At 34.3% G+C, this 22,241-nt stretch overlaps 1 protein-coding gene across 2 annotated transcripts in view; it reads left to right on the plus strand.

The window, feature by feature from the left end:
• Positions 1-22,241, plus strand: part of LOC145246583 (protein VAC14 homolog) — a 470,245-nt gene that overhangs the window by 265,017 nt on the left and 182,987 nt on the right. Inside the window, exon 17 of one of the 2 annotated variants that reach the window (XM_080108198.1) lies at positions 13,092-13,207. The exons of the other annotated variant lie outside the window; for it this stretch is intronic. Within the exon in view, the coding sequence (XP_079964324.1) occupies positions 13,092-13,095 (4 nt within the window). The 3' untranslated portion in view covers positions 13,096-13,207. Of the gene's footprint in view, positions 1-13,091; positions 13,208-22,241 lie in introns of those variants that run through there. 2 annotated transcript variants of the gene reach the window in all.

Below are 22,241 nucleotides of genomic sequence, written 5' to 3' on the forward strand. Positions count from 1 at the left end.
TCTGTAGATCAAAAATTCATTGAGTATATAGGTTGAGAAGTTTCAACATGCACACACACATTCTCACTTTCATAGATAGATAAATTAGATTAAGGAAGATTTTGAGTTTGCTTTTTAAAAGAGGAAGTGTGGTAGAATTGTGGGATAATTTTAGCTATTTTGTTTCTTCAATGTTTGCATTGATGAAATGTTCTGAATTCGTCCAGGGGTGAGTGGGAATTGAGAGGGAGTAGTTAAACAGATAAAAACGAACCAAATGTCTTCCAGCTAAATGCTTCAATGCTTTTGTACTGAATTGTAAAAAAAACAAAAAAACAAAACAAAAAAAAAACAATACTTGCAAAATCTGCAAATCCATCGACATGTGGAGGTCACGTGGGCAGTTAGAAAATTGTACAGACTCGACACTCAAACAATTTCTTTTTTGTGTGATTTAAATAAGTGTATTACTTAAATTCTTCAGACTACTGTTCTCAACTTGAGTGCTATTTTTACGTTTCTGTCTGTCTAACCTCTGACCTTTTTCAATATATCTTGTCGCACTTTGGAATCTTTCTGTTGAACTTGAGAATTTGCGAAGAATTTCGAACAAAACCCTTAATTTAATCTATACATGCTCTCATTCCGTCAGCCATGACCAAGTAGAAGTCCTAAGTAATTCACGATTGCATTTTGAATGTCTCCTGCACTGAGGATTTCATCTTTAACCTCCAGATGAGTGTGACTTTACAACTGAAGTACTTTATCCATTATGGCATGATTCATGAGTTTAAGATACTCCTGAGGAAAGTTGGAGGTTAGGTCAACGGAAACATTATGAAAATAACACTCAGGAAAAATGAGAACAGTAGTCCAAATAATACAAATAACCAATCCTCATCTAAAAAATTAAAAAACGTAATAGAAATTTATACTTCTTGAGAAGATATGAATTCATACTTGTGTAGGTAAAATAGCAACTTTTTTTTTTTATAAGGTGATCACCAATTATCAAGGCCCGGAAGCCACTCAGGGATAAGGGTTATTGCATGTACAGTATGTTAGTGTGGAGGTTTAATAAAAATGTCTACTTAAGGGGGCGGTTCATCAGGAATTTGTTTATGTTGGACTTGAAGACATCCAGGTTGTTGTCAGGTGGGAACTTTTATTCAACTAATCATTTCCAATAGATTTTATTTGATATAAAGGACTCAAACTGTTAATATATCATCTATTATATAAAAGGGAAAATGTGTGTGTGTCTGCCAAGAACTTTTGACAAACGCATCAGACCATGACAAAATTGGTATTGTTAGAAAGATCAATCTCTCAGATGGAAAATATCCAAAAATTGGCCTAAAAGATTAATTCTGTGCTGGTCAACTGGGCTTTTTTTTGCAAGGAGAGGTCACTTTTTACATCAACATTTTTGCAAGTCATCCACCTAGCAGTCTCAATGGACATTTATAAAACTTTATTTCGACCCGTCGTGACAGCTAGCACGTTAGTTTTTTCCTCTTTTGTGTTACAGGTTTGGGCCTGCTTGCTTACTGTGGATAATTTTTTTTTTTTTGTACTTGCTACTATTTTGATTGAAACAAAATTTAATTTCTTTTTTTAGTTTTTTTTTTTTTCAGTATCCTTAATATACCACCTACTCTCTCCATCCGGGCAACGCCGGGTAGCAATGCTAGTCTATTATATAAATCTCAGTCATCTGTGTGTTAGTATGTCGGCTAAAAACTTTTGTCATCTGCATCAAACAGCTATGAACGTGATATTGTTAGAAAGAGCGATCTTTTGGACACCTAATATTGAAAAATTAAAAAAAAAAATCAATTATTTCATATATAAATGTTGTTTTGTTATAGCGGGGGGGGGTCAGGTAAAAATGTTGGCTTCGACACTGTTTGTTAATTGCGCATACGGGAATGTTCAATTCGTTGCTTCATTTTAAAAAGCTAAATTTGCAACGTAATAACATCAGTGACGTCTTGGTCCGATCAATAGAGCAAGTTCACGTCTACCACGCAGCATTTTTTTTTCTTTTATTAATGTTTTCCCTCTCCTATCTTTTAAAATTCTCAACTTCCTTATGCTCGTCCATCACGCGGCATTTTTTTCTTTTAATAACGCGATAAGATGGCACCCAAGTACGTTTTTTTTTTTTTTATTTAACCGTATTTTATGATTGGGCAATGCTGGCGCCCCTCCACCCCCGATAGTCCGCTAGTTAAATATAAATGTCAAGCGTGTATTTCTATGTATTTTTTTTTTTTTTTACAAAGGCACTTGAGGATAAAGTTTAATGAATGTAAGGTGATCAGTGAGACAACAGCGTAGTGATTGGTAGTGAAGGAAATTTGGTAGAATTTGATTATTTAAAAGACCACTCAACAAGAACTTGTTTACATTGGACTTGAAGATAATCATGTTGCAGTCAGCAAGAAAGCAGGCCTGTAGTATAGAGTTCCAAAGTTCTATAAAATAAGCTTTGTTCATGGAATCTGCATTTAAATGTAGGCACAAATAGAGTGGGGGAAATTTTTTACTATAGATTGAAGCTTAGTCAAGCACTTGCAATGAAAATAACAGAGCAGAGATATGTTTGTAGAGAGGAGAAAAGAACCTCGCTAGATTCTGGAGCCAGTTTTGAACCCTGTATGTTTACATGGGTCAACTTGATGATGTACTTCCCATAAATGGTGCGCATCTAGATTAGCTTTTATTTTAATCTACCGATCAGTTGTGCATATGTCAACCACTTCTGACCAACCGACTGAAGCAGCAGGTTGAATCACCTTCCTCTGAAGGAAGAAGTTTCATCAGAGTATGGAATTCACATTCTCAAGCACTTCACCACTCAACCAGTAAAATGTGAATGGTCAATGTTCAAATTGAAGTATACAGAGAAAATGATTATTTTTACTCTACGTACCATGAAAACAAATTGGGCTTGTGATTATTAGTGTTGGGACGATTAATTGGAATCAGGAATCGGAAAAATCAGAACTTTTGGAGGTATGGGTATTGGAATCAGAAAAAATTGTGCCTATTTTCCGATGTCAAAAACGATTCCTTTGTCTTTTTTATTTGATTTTGTCTAAAACAAAACACTTTCATTGCTGGTAGTAAAAATAAAATTAAAAAAGAATATTTATTGATTTTGAAACAACCAGTAAAAAGTCATCCACCATTTTTATGTGATTTTATGCTTGAGAAAATATCTGCGTATTTAACGTGTTTTTTATCAGAAATAAATAACAACTTTATAGTTGAATATTTAGAGATTTATAACGAATCGGAATCGATAATTGTATCAGAATCAGGAAAAGTTTTGGAATTATCGCCTCACTAGTGATTATATTAATAAATAAAATTTGTCAGTGTTGCAGTATCGTTATAAAGAAAGATGAAAAAAAAAAAAAATGTTTACCAAAGGTAATAAAAGTTACTTTTCAACGTTTTATTTTTATTTGTGTTTTCAATTCTTTGAAAACGTTTTTATTTTAATTTAATTTAATAATCACAAGAAATCTTCTCTATCACCTATTGCAATGGCCAACGACTCTTTAACTGAGAGTACATCTTTCAAACTCCTTGGCCTAACGTTCACAGGAAACATGAGTTGGAACAATTACATTGAAGGCATTGCCAGGGCCGCTGCAAGGAAGGTGGGCTATCTCTACCGTGCTAGAAAACTACTAACACCCAAAAGTATCCTGTACTTCTATAAGGCCACCATTCGCCCATGTATGGAGTATTGCTGTCACATTTGGGCTGGTGCATCTGCTACTAGTCTCTCGCTCCTTGACAAGGTTCAAAAGAGAGTCACAAATCTGATAGGCCCTGAACTGGCATCTAAGCTTCAGCCTCTGTCCCATCTACGAAACATTGCATCCCTCTGCTTGTTCTACAAGTATTTTAATGGTGAATGCTCTGACGAACTGCAAGCACTTGTGCCCACACGATGTGAACACCCTCGACAAACCCGACAGGCTGCTAAATCCCACCCCACACTGTAGAGATCCCTAGATGTAAAAGATCTTTCTACTCCAGTAGTTTCTTCCCCAGAACTGCTAGACTTTGGAATTCCATTCCAGGTCCCTACTTCCCCAACTGTACTGATGTGCAGAAGTTCAAGTGCAACGTGAAACGACATCTTGCTGCCCAAATCCCTACATAGTACCCCAGTAGTTGCTGCCCCTGATAGTAGCCCCCTACACCAAAGTTAGTCAGAATCCCAAATGACTGATTACCTTTTCGTATTTAAAAAAAAAAATTTTTCAGTTAGGTAAAAGAGTTAATTTTATTACATTTGGAACAATTGTTGTATATTTATTTATTTATTTATTTATTTTTTTCATCCAAAAAGATGAAAAACCCCCAATCAAATCGGAGATGGCTGCTTAAGCTTCCATCTGCCACTTTTGATGATGCAAGTAGGTAGAAAAGTAACTAGCAGGCTGCCCAACATTACCTGGTCGTAAGATATGCTTAAATATAATATTTTAATTTATGCAGATTTCGTATTAATTATTTTAGAGCCAATTCTCTATTGGTTATTATATTGTACCCAATATATAGTAAGGATTTCAAAAGTTTAAAAAAAAAATATGACTTGGGTGCGATCAGCTAGAATCGAAACTAAAACATTTAGTACTGCAGCCTCAGTTGTTACCATTGGCGCTATATACAGATGGATAAGAAAACTAAAAAATTAAACAACTTTCAACTATTAATGTATATTTGTGTATGTGCAGAAATAACAGATTTAGTCAGCTTATTCCTGCCATATTGAATTTTTTTTCAATGTTGACTCCTTAGCAGCTATTTTAATTGACTAAAACCCACATTGAATTTGTTCCATAAGCCTAAATTCCATATATATATAAACAGTGCTGGGAAGCCATTATTTAATATACTGTTTTGATTTTGAATCCCCAAAACAGTTTTTTTTTTTTTTTTTTAGGACGTGTAAAATTTAAAACTTTACATCTGACCTCAAAGATGTTAGCAGAAATGAAATGATTAAAAAAAAAAGAAGATATATAAAAGAAAGAAATAAAACATCTTAAACTTGGAATTAAAAAAGGAAAAGAAAAAAAAATTAGCATAGAATGCAAAAAGGAAGAAAAGGAAGAAAACATCTCATTATGGAAATAGATAAGCTTTCTCTCTTTATTTATCCACCAGAATTTTGTGTGCAAGACAGATACATATTAACAAAAAAATACACGTTGTTCTTTATTATGAAGTGAGGGTTTTTTATCATGAATAAAAAACAAAAAAAAAACAGAATATCTATGCAGCTTTTTGCCAACCCCTATTAAAGAAAGAAAAAGAAATATTTTTTGCTATGTTTTTCTTATTTTCTAAGGCACTTGTATATACGCTTGCTTGTTTCTTTGGTGTATTCATTTCAGTTTTGCAACCAATTTTGTGCCTGTTATCAATAACGAATATTCTTGCGCTGAATGGTTTTTGAAAACTTGCCAACTTGGCCGGCGCTGATGAAGGATTCAACTGGGTCACATTTGATTGCTTTTCATACATTTTTATTTTGTATTCAGTCAAGATTATTCATATTTGATTCTATAAAAAACGATGAACATCCGAGTGAATTGTACAGAATTATAGTCAGCGTTCATATTATTTGGTTCTTATTTGGTCTCGTGATTGATTCATACGATACTGTCTATAGTGATCAACCGATACATTCATCAGTTATAGTTATCAGGCCATACCATTGTCAGTTTTAGCAATCGACCAATAACATTAACAGTTCTAGCAATTGCCCATACCATTGCTAGTTATAGTGATCACCCTACACCATTGTCATTCATAACGATTGGTTAATATATTATCATTCATAGTGATCAGTCCATACCATTGCCATTCATAATGATCGGCCCATACTATTGTCATTCATAGCGATTGGACCATACCATTGTCATTCATAGCAATTGGACCATACCATTGTCATTCATAATGATTGGATCATACCATTGTCATTCATAGTGATTGGACCATACCATTTTCATTCATAGTGATTAGACCATACCATTGCCATTCATAGCGATTGGACCATACCATTGCCATTCATAGCGATTGGACCATACCATTGCCATTCATAGCGATTGGACCATACCATTGCCATTCATAGCGATTGAACCATACCATTGCCATTCATAGCGATTGGACCATACCATTGTCATTCATAGCGATTGGACCATACCATTGTCATTTATAGGGATTGGTACATACCATTGTCAGTTATATTGACCAACCCATACCATGCTGGTTTTAGCAATCAAACTATATGTTTTTTTTTTACATGGAAGTCACCACTTATCAAGGCCTGGAGGCCACTCGGTGATAAGGGTTATTGCATGTACAGTAATCAATGGGACAATATCGTAGTAATATTAGTAATGGAGATCTGATAAAGTATCTTACTTCAGGGGGCGATTTATCAGGAATTTGTTTATGTTGGACTTGAAGACATCCAAGTTGTAGTCAGGCGGGATTGCTGTTTTTTTTAAATATATATTTTATTCCACTTCACAGGTATTATCTTAGCAGACTGGAGTGGACTAGCAATCTTGGCATGCGGACAAACCGTCGCCCCCTTTCGAAGTGACCTTGATCTTACATGTTGTCGCTTGCATGTCTAGGAACCAACTATACTAAAATTAACTAAATTTCGGACACTGGAACTTTTGACATGTCAGATCCAGGCCCCATCTACCTAGTTTTCCGGTTTAAGTTTTGATAGGTCATTGAATTTGATTTATGTCAAATCATGACACTCCGACCCTTCATCAAATCTGCAAAGTTCGCTAACCTTAACCTTTAACCTTGGTTAAACTTATTTTTCACGATTTTTATTTTTCAGTTAAACAGATAAATGGATATATATATATATATATATATATATATATATATATATATATATATATATATATATATAAACAGATCGATAGATAGATGGATAAACTCGATTCTGAATAATTATTTTTAACCGGCGTTGCCCGGCAGCTACATAAAAATCATTTCAACTTTGTGTTGTAGAATACTCTCATAATTGTTGATTATGAACGCTTACCGACATGGCATTGATAAGTAATTAATTTCCTTTTGTTTGTATATTAATTGCTGGTGACCTGGAGGAAAGGTGTTAGCCCACAAAGTCGAGGATGACTTTGTTGACTGGGTTTGAATCTCGTGAACAGCAGTAATTATCACTTCCTACACTGATGGATAAAGCAGGAAACAGTAGTGTCTATAGGTATAACAATTGTCAGTATTTATTATAGAACATTATATACTAAAATATAATGTTCTATAATAAATATTGACAAATTAGTATAAACATATATTCATGATATCAAGCTACATAGAGGTGTTCAGGCTACTTAGTACATTAGATAGTGAAACACTTATACAAAGAAGCTAAAAAAAACATTTAGTGTTTAGCTAATGTGTGATATGATCTACGTTTTACAATAGACTGAACCCGAAGGAGGCAATTAGATATTTGAAGAAGATGCTTAATATCAAGATGTGAAGATATCAAAGGTGTCTGTATTGGATTGTATAGTCCCTGTTTACAAGCCTCTGCACGAAGGCAGAGTTAGACACAAGGTTGGTTTATAAAGGAGTAAAAATACAGCTCTCCACAAAAGGAAACTTTGAACTGGGAATAAAATTTTAGAAAAATGCCTTAATCTAGAAGTATTTCTTTTCACTGACTAAGGATAAAAAAAAAAGGATGAGAAACGGATTGTATAGTCAAATGGATGAATAACAGCATATTTTGTTCTTCATCCATTTGCTTCATAATTCATGATAACAATTGAATTATTCATCTTTCTGATTCATATTCATTCCATGATGTCTTTTGATAAGTCTGTGTATGAATTATACATTTCATGTGATACCGGTGTGGAGAGTCATATCAATAAGCGTCCACCCCACTGTAGAGAAGCACTGGCACTCAAATCCAGAACCCGTCCGATACAAAAATAAGACGAATGCAAATTTAGGTACTGTCAGGATACAAGGTGGCAGCAAAAGAAAGACATCTTTTTTTTGCTGCCACCTCGAACAAAACCTAAATTTGTATTAGCTTTATTTTTGTATCGGATGGGTTCCAGATTTGAGTGCCAGTGCTTCTGTACTTGATCTTGCTGTTGAATACTTGATGCTTCTCCACGGCTATCAAGGGTATTTTTTTATTGTGACGCCATCATTATCACGGCTTAAGAGAGTCCTATCTACACTCGAAAGAATAATAGACTGTGCCAGTTTCTCAACCTGGTATTTTACCATGACAAGATTCAAATTATACTACAAACTCGTGTAGTGAGTTCAATCTCGGTTGCGCTAGATAGATGGCTTCTCTACAGTGAGCATTAGCCAACCATGGGCACTTATACTTATCAATTTCCTCACCATTATCACATTTCATAAGCATGACTCTTTTACCATAGTACTCCTGTTTCATAATTGCTTTAAAATAAATCATCATTTGTTTAACATTCGTTTTACATGCTTTAAGGAAACTTCCGAACTAACATGGCCAACTCTTTATTTCTCAAGTCTTTTTTTCATGACTTCCTTCCTATTTACATTAGCTTTCCTATGTGAACAGCCCTGTCTATATTAACTTTTCTACATCTACGAGGGTTGTTCCAAAAGTGAAGCGTGCTATGTTTTTTTTTTCTTTTTAACTCAAAATGTTTAAGAGCTATGAAGACAGGAGTGGTACCATTAAAATGAACAACCTTTTATGCTCTAGAATATTCTTGTCTACATAATGTAGTAGAGCTGACATCTATTCATGATAGAGCTCGGTGAATACTCAGTGATCAGGCTAGCTTTGATATTGTAGGAGGTTATGTTGGTGATGTTCTTGACATATGACCAAACGAAGTAGTCCCGTGGATTCAGATTGTGGGAGGAAGGGAGCCAATAAGAGAAGGGGAGATGCCAAGTCCTGCTGCTACACCCAGGATCTGCCAGCTGCCACTTGATTGCACCAGGGGACCACCACACTCTTCAGCACATCCATGTACACTTCAGCCGACTTCAAAGACCATAACCATGGTTGAAAACGTTGTTGAGCTGTGTCCTCAAGCATTGAACCATCCAGATTTGCATTTTGAGGGTGCTGGCAATGGTCCTGTTGTCATAACTTGGGTTTGAAGAGAACATGAGTTGTATGTCTCGCTCATTGAACATTGTGTCACTTTCAGACATAATAGAAGACTCTTATTGCTCTTGGGATCTACACAACTGCCCAACTAGTAGATGTTCTACAACAAAAAAAAAAGAAAACCTTTTTATAAAATGAAAATTGAATCATGTCTTTCCTATAGCAACAATTTTATCATTCCACCCTGTCTGTTCAAAAATAAATATGCACAAATAAAGTATTGTCGCCGGTATTTATTTTACTGCATAGACTGTTTCCATAACAGCATTGTTATAGCCCTCAAACGTAATTCTTTCACATATACATAGATTTAAATAAAATATGCGGAAATTTCTCGAGAGCTCTTAATGATTAAAAGAAAGATTTAATCTGTAAATACAGCGTTTAAAAAGCGACTAAAACTTATACATATATATATATATATATCTATATATATGTATATATATATGTATATATATATATATATATATGTATGCTCATCACTTTCACTACACCGATGAAGACTGAAGGATCGGTCGAAAATTATGTACCTGTAAAAAAAGATTTAAAATTTTTTTTCATGAGATATATATATATATATAATATATATATATATATATATATATATACTTTTTAATAATTTACTGCTTCATTGGGAACAGATACTTATTTATGCTTGTTCCCAAAAAGGTTCAATTTATTTAAGTCTGCAATTGTTTCGGCTTGTACATATATTTTCATGCATTATTCTCTGTATATATGTTTTATTTTTTATTCCAGTCCGGGTAGCTCTAGTATTGCCTTATGAAACTATTTAAATGAACTTTGTCTTATTAATATTTATAGTTGAACACAAAATAAAACATTTTTTTTCCAAATATACAGGGGCGGGGGGGTTCAGTATGAACCTGACCCATTTGATAAGTGCGCTAATAATAATAATGAGACTATTCTCTACTTTTCAGGATTGATAAAACCATCCTATGAGATGGGATGAGCATTAAAATTGGAGTTATTGACCTCAAAATGGGTGTGGTTCAGTGATGAGATTTATTTCTCTCAGGTCATGCCAACAGCGAAAAGTCTGTGTCCTAGAGATATCAGAGGCCACTGCACTCTATGCAATGCTTCGCATAGCCATCACTCAGCATATATGTGATGTAATACTGACACAGTGTGTTAGTGTAATCAATAACTTCGCTTGACGGCTCTAAGTATCCCATTAGCGCCAACACATACATTAGTCTTGTTAAATTTTAAATCTATAACCAGAGATGTAATAATAATCATAGTATGTTGTCATGATACCATCCTCCCAAGCATTAACTCTTCCTTTTTATCGAGCAGGGGATAGTGTAGTATCTGTTGTCATGATACCGTCTTAAACATTAACTTTTCTCTTTTTATTGGGGGTGGAATAGTGTAGTATCTGGTGTTATGAGATTATCCTCCAAGGCATGAACTCCTTTTTTATTAGGTAGAGGTATAGTGTAGTATCTATTATGTTATCATGATGCGATATTCTTAAACATTAGCTCCTTCCTTTTATGAGGGGGGGGGGGTTAGTGTAGTATCTGTTGTATTGTTATGAGATCATCCTCCAAGGCATTAACTCCTTTTTATTAGGTAGGGGTATAGTGTAGTATCTATTATGTTATCATGATGCGATATTCTTAAACATTAGCTCCTCCCTTTTATAAGGGGGGGTTAGTGTAGTATCTGTTGTATTGTTATGAGATCATCCTCCAAGGCATTAGCTCCTCCTTTACGACGTAGCTTAGTACATGTTCGTTCATCATGATACTGTCTTCCTCGGCATTATTTTCTTTGTGGGGAAATGTAGTGTAGTATATGTTCATCTGTTATGACAAATTAACGAACACTGCATGGGCCGCAGTAAAATTGTGCTCCTCTGGTCACATATTTTTCCCAGTATATATAATTGTTGTGGCCCCGTAGGTGTCTAGAAGAATGACACAACTCAGTGTTTTGTGTGGAAATGAAACATAAAAGCACATACAACAAATAAAGAGTGTGGATATACGTCAGTCCGACTACCAAGTGCACATGCCTTGTGTGCTAATGCCAAGAGACATATTACTCCGGTCTTTATAATTAGTGGAAGAGTTTATTATTATCTGTAGGGTGGACACACCACGAAAATAGGAACTTTTCAAAATGTTGTAAGCTTAATGCAATCCCATTTTAGGTATTGTGACAAATAGTATCTCCAAGACAATTTTTTTAATTCAATTTTCACCCCAAACAAGGCACAGTTCCACTTTGAAGTAGGGGGCTACTATTGGGGTCATAAGTTGCATGGGTATTATGAAGGGAGATGAGTAGCAAGATATCTGTTCACATTACACTTGAACTTCTGCATGTCAGTACAGTTTGGAAAGCAGAATCACGGAAGGGAGTTCCAAAGTCTAGCAGTTCTGGGGAAGAAACTATTGGAGTAGAAAGCTTTCTTACGCCTAGAGATCGCTATTGTGAAGGGGTGGGATTTAGCTGCTTGTCGGGTTTGTCGGGAGTATTTACGTCGAGGGAGGTACAAGTGCTTGTAGTTCGTCAGAACATTCACCATTAACGTACTTGTAGAACAGGCAGAGGGATGCAACATTTCGTCGATGGGACAGAGGCTGAAGTCTAGATGACAGTTCAGGACCTATCAGGTTGACGACTCTCTTTTGAACCTTGTCAAGGAGTGAGACAAGTAGCAGATGTACCAGCCCAAATATGACAACAGTACTCCATACATAGACGAATGGTGGCCTTATAGAGGTACAGGATACTTTCAGGTGTAAGTAGCTTTACAGCACGGTAGAGAGAGCTAACCTTCTTTGCAGCAGCCTTGGCAATGCTCTCAATGTATCTATTCCACTTCATGTTCCCTGTAAACGTTAGGCCGAGGAGTTTAAAGGAAGTACCTTTGGGTAATATGTTCTTGGCCATTGCTATTGGTGGTAGTGAAGGTTTCTTGTAATTATTGAAGGAAATAAGCTTAGTCTTGGCAACATTGAATGTGACCATCCATTTTTGTCCCCATTCCACTACATATTGGAGGTCATGAATCGAAGTCCAAGATGATTTGAAACAGTACTGGTGGGGGGGGGGCGTTGATATATCGACATCTGAATGCCAAAGATTAATGTGCAAGGCAAGCTTCTTATTATTTTCAGTTTCTTAGATTAATGTTTTTTAAATGAATTGATCGATGTTAGTACGCCCATAGTGTTCTTCATCTTTCAGCTGGCAATCATAGGAGAATACAGTATGTATAAGAGTTCTTTAAAGTAAATTTAAGGTGTACGTAAACTGCTATCGACAGCAGTACTCGTGAAACCACAAAACATGAACGACATGAGCTTATTAAGTCTGTCGTTGCAAAACATCTCTCCATCAGATGTTGATTGGTAATTTCTTCATTACATTAAACAACAGCAATCCATCATGAAACTGTGAATAAAAAAAAGCATCTGTAAAACATTACTCTCACTTTTTCTCAAGTGTCTCCTGGCCTTGGTAAGTGGTGGCCTAACAATAGTAAAAGAATACATTAAAAAAAGAAAATCTTGATTGCAAGTGTTATTTCAGTTTTCTTTCTCCTTAGTTGTCCTGACCATTTCTCGATAGTCTAATTTACTCTTTCACTCTTGGTGCAAGGAGACGAGATTGACACGTCATCTTTATAAAATGTATGAGTAGAAGTAATACAGTGATCACTACTTAGAATCAAATATCGATTTTTCAGGTACATTGCTAATGAGGTCCAACAAAATAACTTGACACAGATAAATTTCATTAAATTTAAATTCATGAAATCTCGAAACCTTTTTTTGTTGCTATTGTTTAAATTTCCTTTACACTTTGAAGATTTTTATTATTGTTTTGCTTTTGTTCTTTTTTGCAGGTAAGTGCCAATTAATCTTTGGAGATAGAACAGAATTTGGTAAACAAACAAAAGACTTTCTTCCTGCAGGTAAATCACTCTTGTACTTAAGACCATAACAAAACTACTGACAAAAAATGCTATATATATATATATATATATATATATATATATATATATATATATATATATATATATATAAATAAACTACTTCATTTACTCACATAAAATTAATATACGAAAGTATAAACTTATGTGTAAACTTTAAGTATTTACTTCAAAAATGCTGAATACGTAGGTAGAGCTAGTTAGTAAGTTATAAAATATATATAGCGATTAAGCTACACTTAATATTCCGCATTTCATCCACTCTAGGACTCTTCAGAGTCCTAGAGTGGATGAAACGTGGAATATTAGTTGGAATGTAAGAGGCTCAGGTTTTGCATCCTGAGTTCGGATATGTCTAACTGATAAGCCCAAATAAGGGCGATACTCGAGTCTTGGACTTCCAGTTTGTTGACTGTCATGGCTCTTGTGAGCTGCGATGTTGTTTGGCTGTGGAAATAATTATATAATCTCTCACATTCTGCAAATTATATATATATATATATATATATATATATATATATAATAAGTTATAAAATATATATGGCGATTAAGCTACACTAGAGTGGATGAAACGCGGAATATTAAGTGTAGCTTAATTGCCATATATATTTTATAACTTACTATATATATATATATATATATATATATATATATATATATATATATATATATATTAGGATAGATAAATACTCACTTCCCCAAACCTTGAAAGATTTGGGTTTTTTAAAAATAATTTTTAAACGTATTTCGAAATTTTTAAACGTGATTCGATATAATTAAAAATATATTTTTAAAACTTTAAACGTATTTTTGGAAATTTTAAATGTAATTCGATATAATTAAACGAATTTTTAAGTTTTTAACCGATACCAATACAGATTTTTAAGGTTTTATACATAAGGAAAGAGATTTTAAAATTAAATGGGGTTCAAATTAAAATCGATTCATATAAAAAAACATTTTTTCGAAATTAGATCTTAAATTAAAATAATTCAAAGTTGAAAATTAGGTATTACATTATCCGATATATATATATATATATATATATATATATATATAGATATAGATAGATAGATAGATAGATAAAAAAAAAAAAAAAAAAAAAGGGGGGATTATACAGAACGAGATTTGAACGTGGATTCGCATGGTATATATACTTCACACTTCCGGTTATAAGATAGACGAATATTGGCTGAAGAGAGCTTGATAAGGATACCTTAAACGGGCCTTATTATCGGGCTTGAAACCGACGGTACCAATGACCTGTCTCAACTAACAACTTTCTGTACACAAAATATAAGTACGCTCTTAAAATTTGGATTTTCCTTTTAATTGAGCACTCTGCTGGAATTCTTTTTCCAAAAAAAAAAAAAAAAAAAAAAAACTAATCATAATTATATATATATATATATAATTTGCAGAATGTGAGAGATTATATAATTATTTCCACAGCCAAACAACATCGCAGCTCACAAGAGCCATGACAGTCAACAAACTGGAAGTCCAAGACTCGAGTATCGCCCTTATTTGGGCTTATCAGTTAGACATATCCGAACTCAGGATGCAAAACCTGAGCCTCTTACATTCGATGCAAATACTCTGCCATATGATCAAATGTGCCACACACAAGAAAATCTGTTAACAAACACAGATCAATCAAACCGAGGCGAAATCTGACTGTGAGTTTAAAATTCCTACTTGTGAAACATCAGCTTGAGTTATAGCTGGTTGGATGACTGCGTCCCTTGTTCGAGATGAAGTAAATCCATTCCACAGTCGGATTTTGTTTGATTGATCTGTGTTAGTTAATAGACTTTCTTGTGTGCGGGGCATTTGCTCAGTTGGCAGATTGCTTGCCTCGCATGCAAGAGGCTCAGGTTTTGAATTCCGAGTTTGGATATGTCTAACTGATGAACCCCAAATGAGAGTAAAACTCGAGTCTTGAACTTCTAGGTTGTTGACTGTCATGGCTTTTGTGAGCTGTGACATTGTTTGGCTGTGGAATTAAATAAATATATATACAAATATAATTCAGTTCAAATATATTGATGACAAAAACTAAAATACAATACTTTTTAAAAAGTGCTCAATACATGAGTAGAACTTTTCTAAATGAAATTATATGAACATTAAAAAGCATCTACGTGTTAACATTGAAACATTGGTCAATTCATGTAGGCTCTTCTTAATGTTTATATAATTTTATTATATATATATTTGAATTTTCATCCCAAATAAGACACTGTACCACTTTGATGTCTGCTACTATCTGGGACATAATTTGCAGAGACACTATATAGGAAGTTCAGCAGCAAGATGTCTGTTTACATTACACTTGAACTTCTGCATGTCAGTACACTCAGAGAAGCAGGAACCTGGAAGAGAATTCCAAAAGGTAGCAATTCTAGGGAGGAAACTATTAAAGTAAAAGGCTTTTTTACATCTGGGATTTTTGCTGTGCAGAGGTGGGATTTTGCTGTTTGTCGGAGGTATTTATGTGGCACTATATCATAGTGTCACGGTTAGTGGTTGCTTATGCACCCTCCCCCTGCAGGGCCAGGTGGTAATTTGGCTGTAGGCGGAGGGATACATAGAAATGCAGCCCAGAATTCCCTTTCTCGATTTCGGTCTCTTTTTGTCTGGACGCCATGAGGTGAGCACATACTTTTTTGTCCCTCTGTAGATGAGAGGAAAGGGAGCCCCCCCCTCCTTTCATCATTAGTTAGGTTAGTTAGTTTTAAGGAGTTTATTGTATGAAAGAAGTGGACAATAAAATAGTTAAGATTATATATATATATACAATTGGGAAGTGCCTTGTTTGTGCTGTATTGAATGTCTGCGTATGGTTAAAGGAACGGGCTTGAAGACAAAGAAGATCCGATACAGAATGACACCACCAGAGGGGAACGCAGCCCTGAGTGAGGGAGATGACCACACCCAACATTTCAGGTATGCCTTTGATTTTACCTCTGATAAAAGATATTTAATCAACAGATCTTCATACGCGGACTGTTTCCAGGACATTTAGTTTAACACATGGGTCGGTCACACACCAGCGACTGGGCGGATCATGTTATATTTACATTGAAGGGGTAAAAGAACTTGTAGTTCATCAGAGCATCTACCATTAAAATACTTGTAAAGCAAGCAAAGGGATGCAACATTTTTTCGATGGGACAGTGGTTGAAGCCTAGCTGACAGTGCGGGACCTATTAAGTTGGAAACTCTCTTTTGAACCCTGTCTAAGAGTAAGAGACTATTAGCAGATGTACCAGCCCAAATATGGCAACAATACTCCATGCATGGGGGGAAGGTGGTCTTGTAGAGGTACAGGATACTCTCAGGTGTAAGTAACTTTCTAGCACGGTAAAGAGAGCCCACCTTCTTTGAAGCAGCCTTGGCAATGGCCTCAGTGTATCTGTTTCGACTCATATTCCCCTGTAAATGTTAAGCCAAGGAGTTTGAATAAAGTACTTTCAGGTAATGTATCATTAGCCATGGCTATTAGTGGTTGGGAAGGTTTCTTAAAGGAAAGGAGCTTAGTCTTAGCAGCATTGAATGTTACCATCCATTTTATAATTTTAATTTTAGTATATAGATGAATTACGTGCTTTTATAAAAAGCTTCACTACACAATTGAAAACAGAACTTCCACCCAGTAGCAGATCTTTGGTTGAGTAGCAGATAATACTGAAATACATGGTAAAGGCAATAGTTTTTATTTTTTTTTTTTTGCGGGGAGGATTTGCTGTCCTCCTACATACAATGCCTATCACTCCCAAATGGTCATCCATTTAGTACTAGCTGGACGCCTGGTGTTGCCTGGTCATACAATATGCGTAAACATGGTATTTTAAGATTGCATATGTATTATTATAGAATCAATCCTCTATTGAATATTATATATTACAAAGACATAAATTAAGTTGACTTACTCCTGCCAAGTTTCAAATTTTGACACCTTTGCAGCAATTTATGTTGACTAAAAACCAAATCGAATTTGTTTCCACAGATCCAAATCCCCATATATCAAGTTCAAGTCTGTAGACAAAATTTGACAGAGCAGTTTGGTAGAGATTATTCCATATACACACACACACAGACAAGGTCACTTTTGTATATATACTAGCAGGCTGGCCGGCATTGCCCGGTCATAAAATACGCTTAAATATGATAATTTGATTAATGCAGATTTCATATTTGTTATTGCATTATATTGGACCCAGTATATAATAATTATTTAAAAAGTATTAAAGAAAATGACTTGTGCGCCACCACCGAAAATCGAAACCAAAGTGTTTAGCTTACGATTTACTTATTCCTTTGACGTTAATGCCTGAGCTATGAAAACATGTTTGCTGCAAGGCTAAAAATTAAAACATCAACCAATAGCTATTACGTTAAACATGCATATTCGTAATGCCGTCGTTCGACCTTCACCTGACAAATTCCACTTTTTTAATTTTCACACTTTTGCACCGATTTTTCCCGACTAAAACCCAAATATAAAGTTTTGCATGGGGTTCAATACCCTATATATTAAGTTTTATGTCTGTAGACCAAAATCTGACAAGAGTTTGGTAGGTAAAATTTTTTAAACAAATATATATATGCATATATAAATGTATACAGATAGAGGTTTGTGTTTACTATAAACCTTTTTACGTAAATATTACGCAAGTATAAATTATGTAGAATATTTGAATGAATATAATTACACGTAATAATAAACTAAATATGATCATCTCATGAGAAAACTGAAAAAAACTATTAGGGAATTACGTAAAATGAATGTTTAAAAGAATATGCAAATTAGCTAGATCTTTTGCAGATGAATGCAATTCCACGACCCACATATAATAAAATTGTATTTTCTTTTTAAATAAAATAAAAATGAATATAATTACATGTAATAGTTAATAACTATGTAGAATATTTGAATGAATATAATTACACGTAATAGTTAACTAAAGATGATCATCCTATGAGAAAACTGAAAAAAACTATTAGGGAATTAAAATGAATGTTTAAAAGAATATGCAAATTAACTAGATCTTTTGCTAGTGAATGCAATTCCACGACACATATATAACAAAGTTGTATTTCCTTTTTAAATAGAAAAAGAGTTTTTAATATGAATATCAATACTCACACAAAAATTTTTTTATATATATAGTTATATATATAAATAAAAGTGAAAATGTATGTGCAAAGACACCTATATACTCAACAATTTTTTTATCTACAGGCATGAAATTTGATATATAGAGTGTTCAGATATGGGGAAAACTTTACAATCGCTTTTCATCCCCCAACAAAGGTCTGCTAAGGGATGAAAACTGAAAAATTGATACCTGGAGGTTATCGGATTTATATATGTTTGTCAACTGCACATGCATGAATCGTTCACATCATGTTAAGAATAAGTAGGTTTGAAAACACTTTTAAAGATTGTGTCAGGCTGGCTTAATGGTTATCGTACTTGACTCACTGTTTTTAGGTTTTGATCTCAGCTCAAGTATTTTTTTTTTTACTCATAAGAAGTGAACTGTTTAGAAAAAAATAACACTCGTTTCGTGTCTCAGCTTTTCTTGATTTTTTTTAAACGAATTTTACGTTATGTTTAGTATGTACAGTATTTCTGTTTATAATAAATAAGAATTCTGTATTAATCATAATATTTATGAATATTTTACAACCGGGCAACACCGGGCAGACTGCTAGTGTATGTATATATATATATATGTATATATATATATATATATATATATATATGGTGTCCATAAAGTCCGTGTGCACTTTAAAAAATTTATAACTATTTGTATTTGCAATAGAAATAATCTGTAAAATGGATTTGAAAGAAGTAAATCTATATTTTGTAAGCTTTTATTGAAATTTTATTTAACTTTCCACATGCCCTCCATCATTAGCAATACAAAGGGTAATACGATTTTGCAGTTCACAAAAAACATTTGCCAAATGATTTATAGTAATGCCTGAAATCACAGTTATTCTAGCTTTCAAATCTTCCAAATCTAGGTTTGATTGCATCCACAATTGTTTTCACATGTCCCCATAAAAAAATCTAATGGAGTCAAATCTGGTGAACGTGGAGACCAATGAAATGGTCCACCCCTTTCCAATCCATCTGTTAGGAAATTCCTGATTTAGAAACTGTCTAACATGCTGAGCAAAGTGACAAGGAGTTCCATCTTGTTGAAACACTGTATCGTCTTTCAAGTTTAATTGTTCAAGTTGTGGAATAAAGTAATTCTGCAACATATCTAAGTAGCTGTCACTGTTAATAACACGATCTTCAAAAAAATATGGCCCTATGATTCGATTTATTCCCAAAGCACACCACACATTAACTTTAAGAGAGTCCCTTTCATGTTCAACAGTTTCATTTGGGTTTTCAGTTCCCCAAATTCGGTAATTATGCCTGTTGACCTTGTCACTAATGTGAAATGTTGCTTCATCAGAAAACAGTAAATTACTCACAAGTACATCATCATTGCAAAGTTTTTCATTGAACTGGTGACAGAAAGTTAGCCGTGCATAATAATCCTCTTCTAACAGCTGTTGATGTAATTGAATTTTGTAAGCTTTCATATGAAGTTTTGCCCGCAGAATCTTATGCACAGTAGACTTTGGCAGCCTGAGCTCCAATGATGTCCGTCTTACAGACTTTCTTGGACTTGCAGTAAAGGATTCTTCTATGGAAGCAACACTTTTGTCACTGACACATGGCCTTCCAGTCCGTGGTTTATCATGGGCAGAGCCTGTCTCTTTAAATTTTTTCATCCATTTAACACTGGTGTTCCTATGAGGCGCTTTTTTATTTTATTAAATTCTAAACTTTCTTTGTACAGCAATAGTAGATTTCAATTCAGCCAACCAAAGGACACAGTTTACTTTTTCCTCAATTGACGCCATGGGATCAAATTGATTCTGAAAAACAAAAGAAAATATTTTTTACTTATTTTTTACTTATTTAAAAATTGTTACGAATTTTGTGGAGAAAAATTATTCAATAACTATACTTAAAACTAAATACATGAAACTTTATAACATTTTTTACAGATTATTTCTATCGCAAATATAAATAAAGTTATAAATTTTTGAAAGTGCACACACATATATATATATATATATATATATATATATATATATATGTTTGCTTATCTTTCCAATTAATAGTGATGGGTAACCTTGCCAACAGTTGCCAATGCCAATAAATGTTCATTTTATGTGGGTGTGAATGTGCATAGATATGTTGTACCAATTTCCATATCATGGATTTCTCAGTTTTTCATGGATTTTTCCGCCACTTACCTGAAATAGTGTACCTTTCTACGCTGTCGATTGCTTAAACTGCATAGCATCATCGTCTACTGCTGCCTCCATTTCACTGATAATGTACCTTTTCCTCTTGCGCAAATTATGCCATCATCTAACCCTCCCAATATTAGTACTGCTTTTCTGCACGATAAAACACCCATCGATTGCATGACTGACTTTAAAAACGTTACCAATCTTTCTTTTGCATCTTCGGTTTGTTAATCTACTCACTGCACCATTTCGATGTTGCAGTTCTGCAGGACAGACTTGGTATGCATTGAAGTAAGTGACAATTCTGCACTGTTGCATAGATGTGTTGAGAAAAAGGTATTGTCTTGTTGGGATGAGATGATGTTCAAACTAAAAGCTCTCAAACATATCTTGAAGATAAAGTCATTCTTGAAATAATAAAAAAAATGTCATTCCAAGCAAAAAAAGAATGGCAGTAAAAATCCGTGTAGAGAAGTTTTTCCAGGCGAAGAATTAATCCAGTCAGGATCAGCAGAAACATAGTCTTCTCGTTTTGAGACAGAAAAATATCACTGAAGAATTCAACAAGATCTACTTTATAAAGCTGTTCTGGCATTTGATTGCTTTGTTCTTGTCACACATAGAATCACCCAAATCTTTACATCATTAAGAAGCTTCATGCCTTGTCTCAAGCGATTTCCATAACAAATATCTGAATAACCCAAATATTGTTTATCTGGACACTAATTCAGAGACGTTCAATTAGTCCAGATTACTCTCTTCATGTGCTCTTTGTAGAAGAGAATATGAGGGCGAAGGGAAATATTTATAGATATTGTCATCAAGAAATAAATTCCTTTGAAGTTCGACTGCTTTCTAAATTATTCTTATCAAAGTTTTCTCCCCTTTAAATATTAATGCGAGGGATATTCCAAAAGTAATGGCTTCTATTTTTTATTCTGCCTGAATTGCAAATCGCATTGTTATAATGAGTGAACTTATGCATTAATAACCTGAAAGTTTCATCTCACTATTGCAGATATTGATGGTGTGTGACTCTAAGAAAACAATCTCTGTCATGGACGTTTGTGAGAAGTGGAGATGTGTCATTGAGTTCCTGGCAGGAACTTTAGAAAACAATCTTCAGTCAGGAGTTGAATGGGGCTGTAAATGGATGATAAAATTTAATGCTACTAAGACTAAGCTTCTTTCCTTTAAACATTATAAGAAATCTTTTCAACTACTGATTGCCATGGCTAATAACACTCTACCTGAGAGCTCATCATTAAAACTCCTTGGATTAATATTCACAGGAAACATTAATTTGGACAAATACATTGAGGACATTGCTAAGGCTGCTGCAAAGGTGACCACCTTCTATCCTGCTAGAAAATTACTCACCTGGGAGTATCCTGTATCTTTACAAAGCAACCCTTCACCCATGCATGGAGTATTGTTACCATACGTGGGCAGTTGCATTTACTACTAGTCTCTCCTTCTTAGACAGAGTCCCCCCCCCTCAAAAAAAAGAGTGTCCAATCTAATAGGTGCCACATTATTGGCTAAGCTCCAACCTCTGTCCCATCACCACAATGTTGTATTCCTATGCCTGTTTTATAAGTATTTTGATAAGTGATTTGATGAACTCCTAGCATTTGTACCAACTTGATATACATACTTCCGACTAACATGACAAAAACAAAATCGCACCCCTTCACCGTTGAACTCCCTAGATGCTAGAAAGGCTTCTAC

Source organism: Euprymna scolopes, chromosome 24 (assembly GCF_053919585.1).
Source record: "Euprymna scolopes isolate OS-2025 chromosome 24, ASM5391958v1, whole genome shotgun sequence".
In the NCBI taxonomy this organism is placed as follows: domain Eukaryota; kingdom Metazoa; phylum Mollusca; class Cephalopoda; order Sepiida; family Sepiolidae; genus Euprymna; species Euprymna scolopes.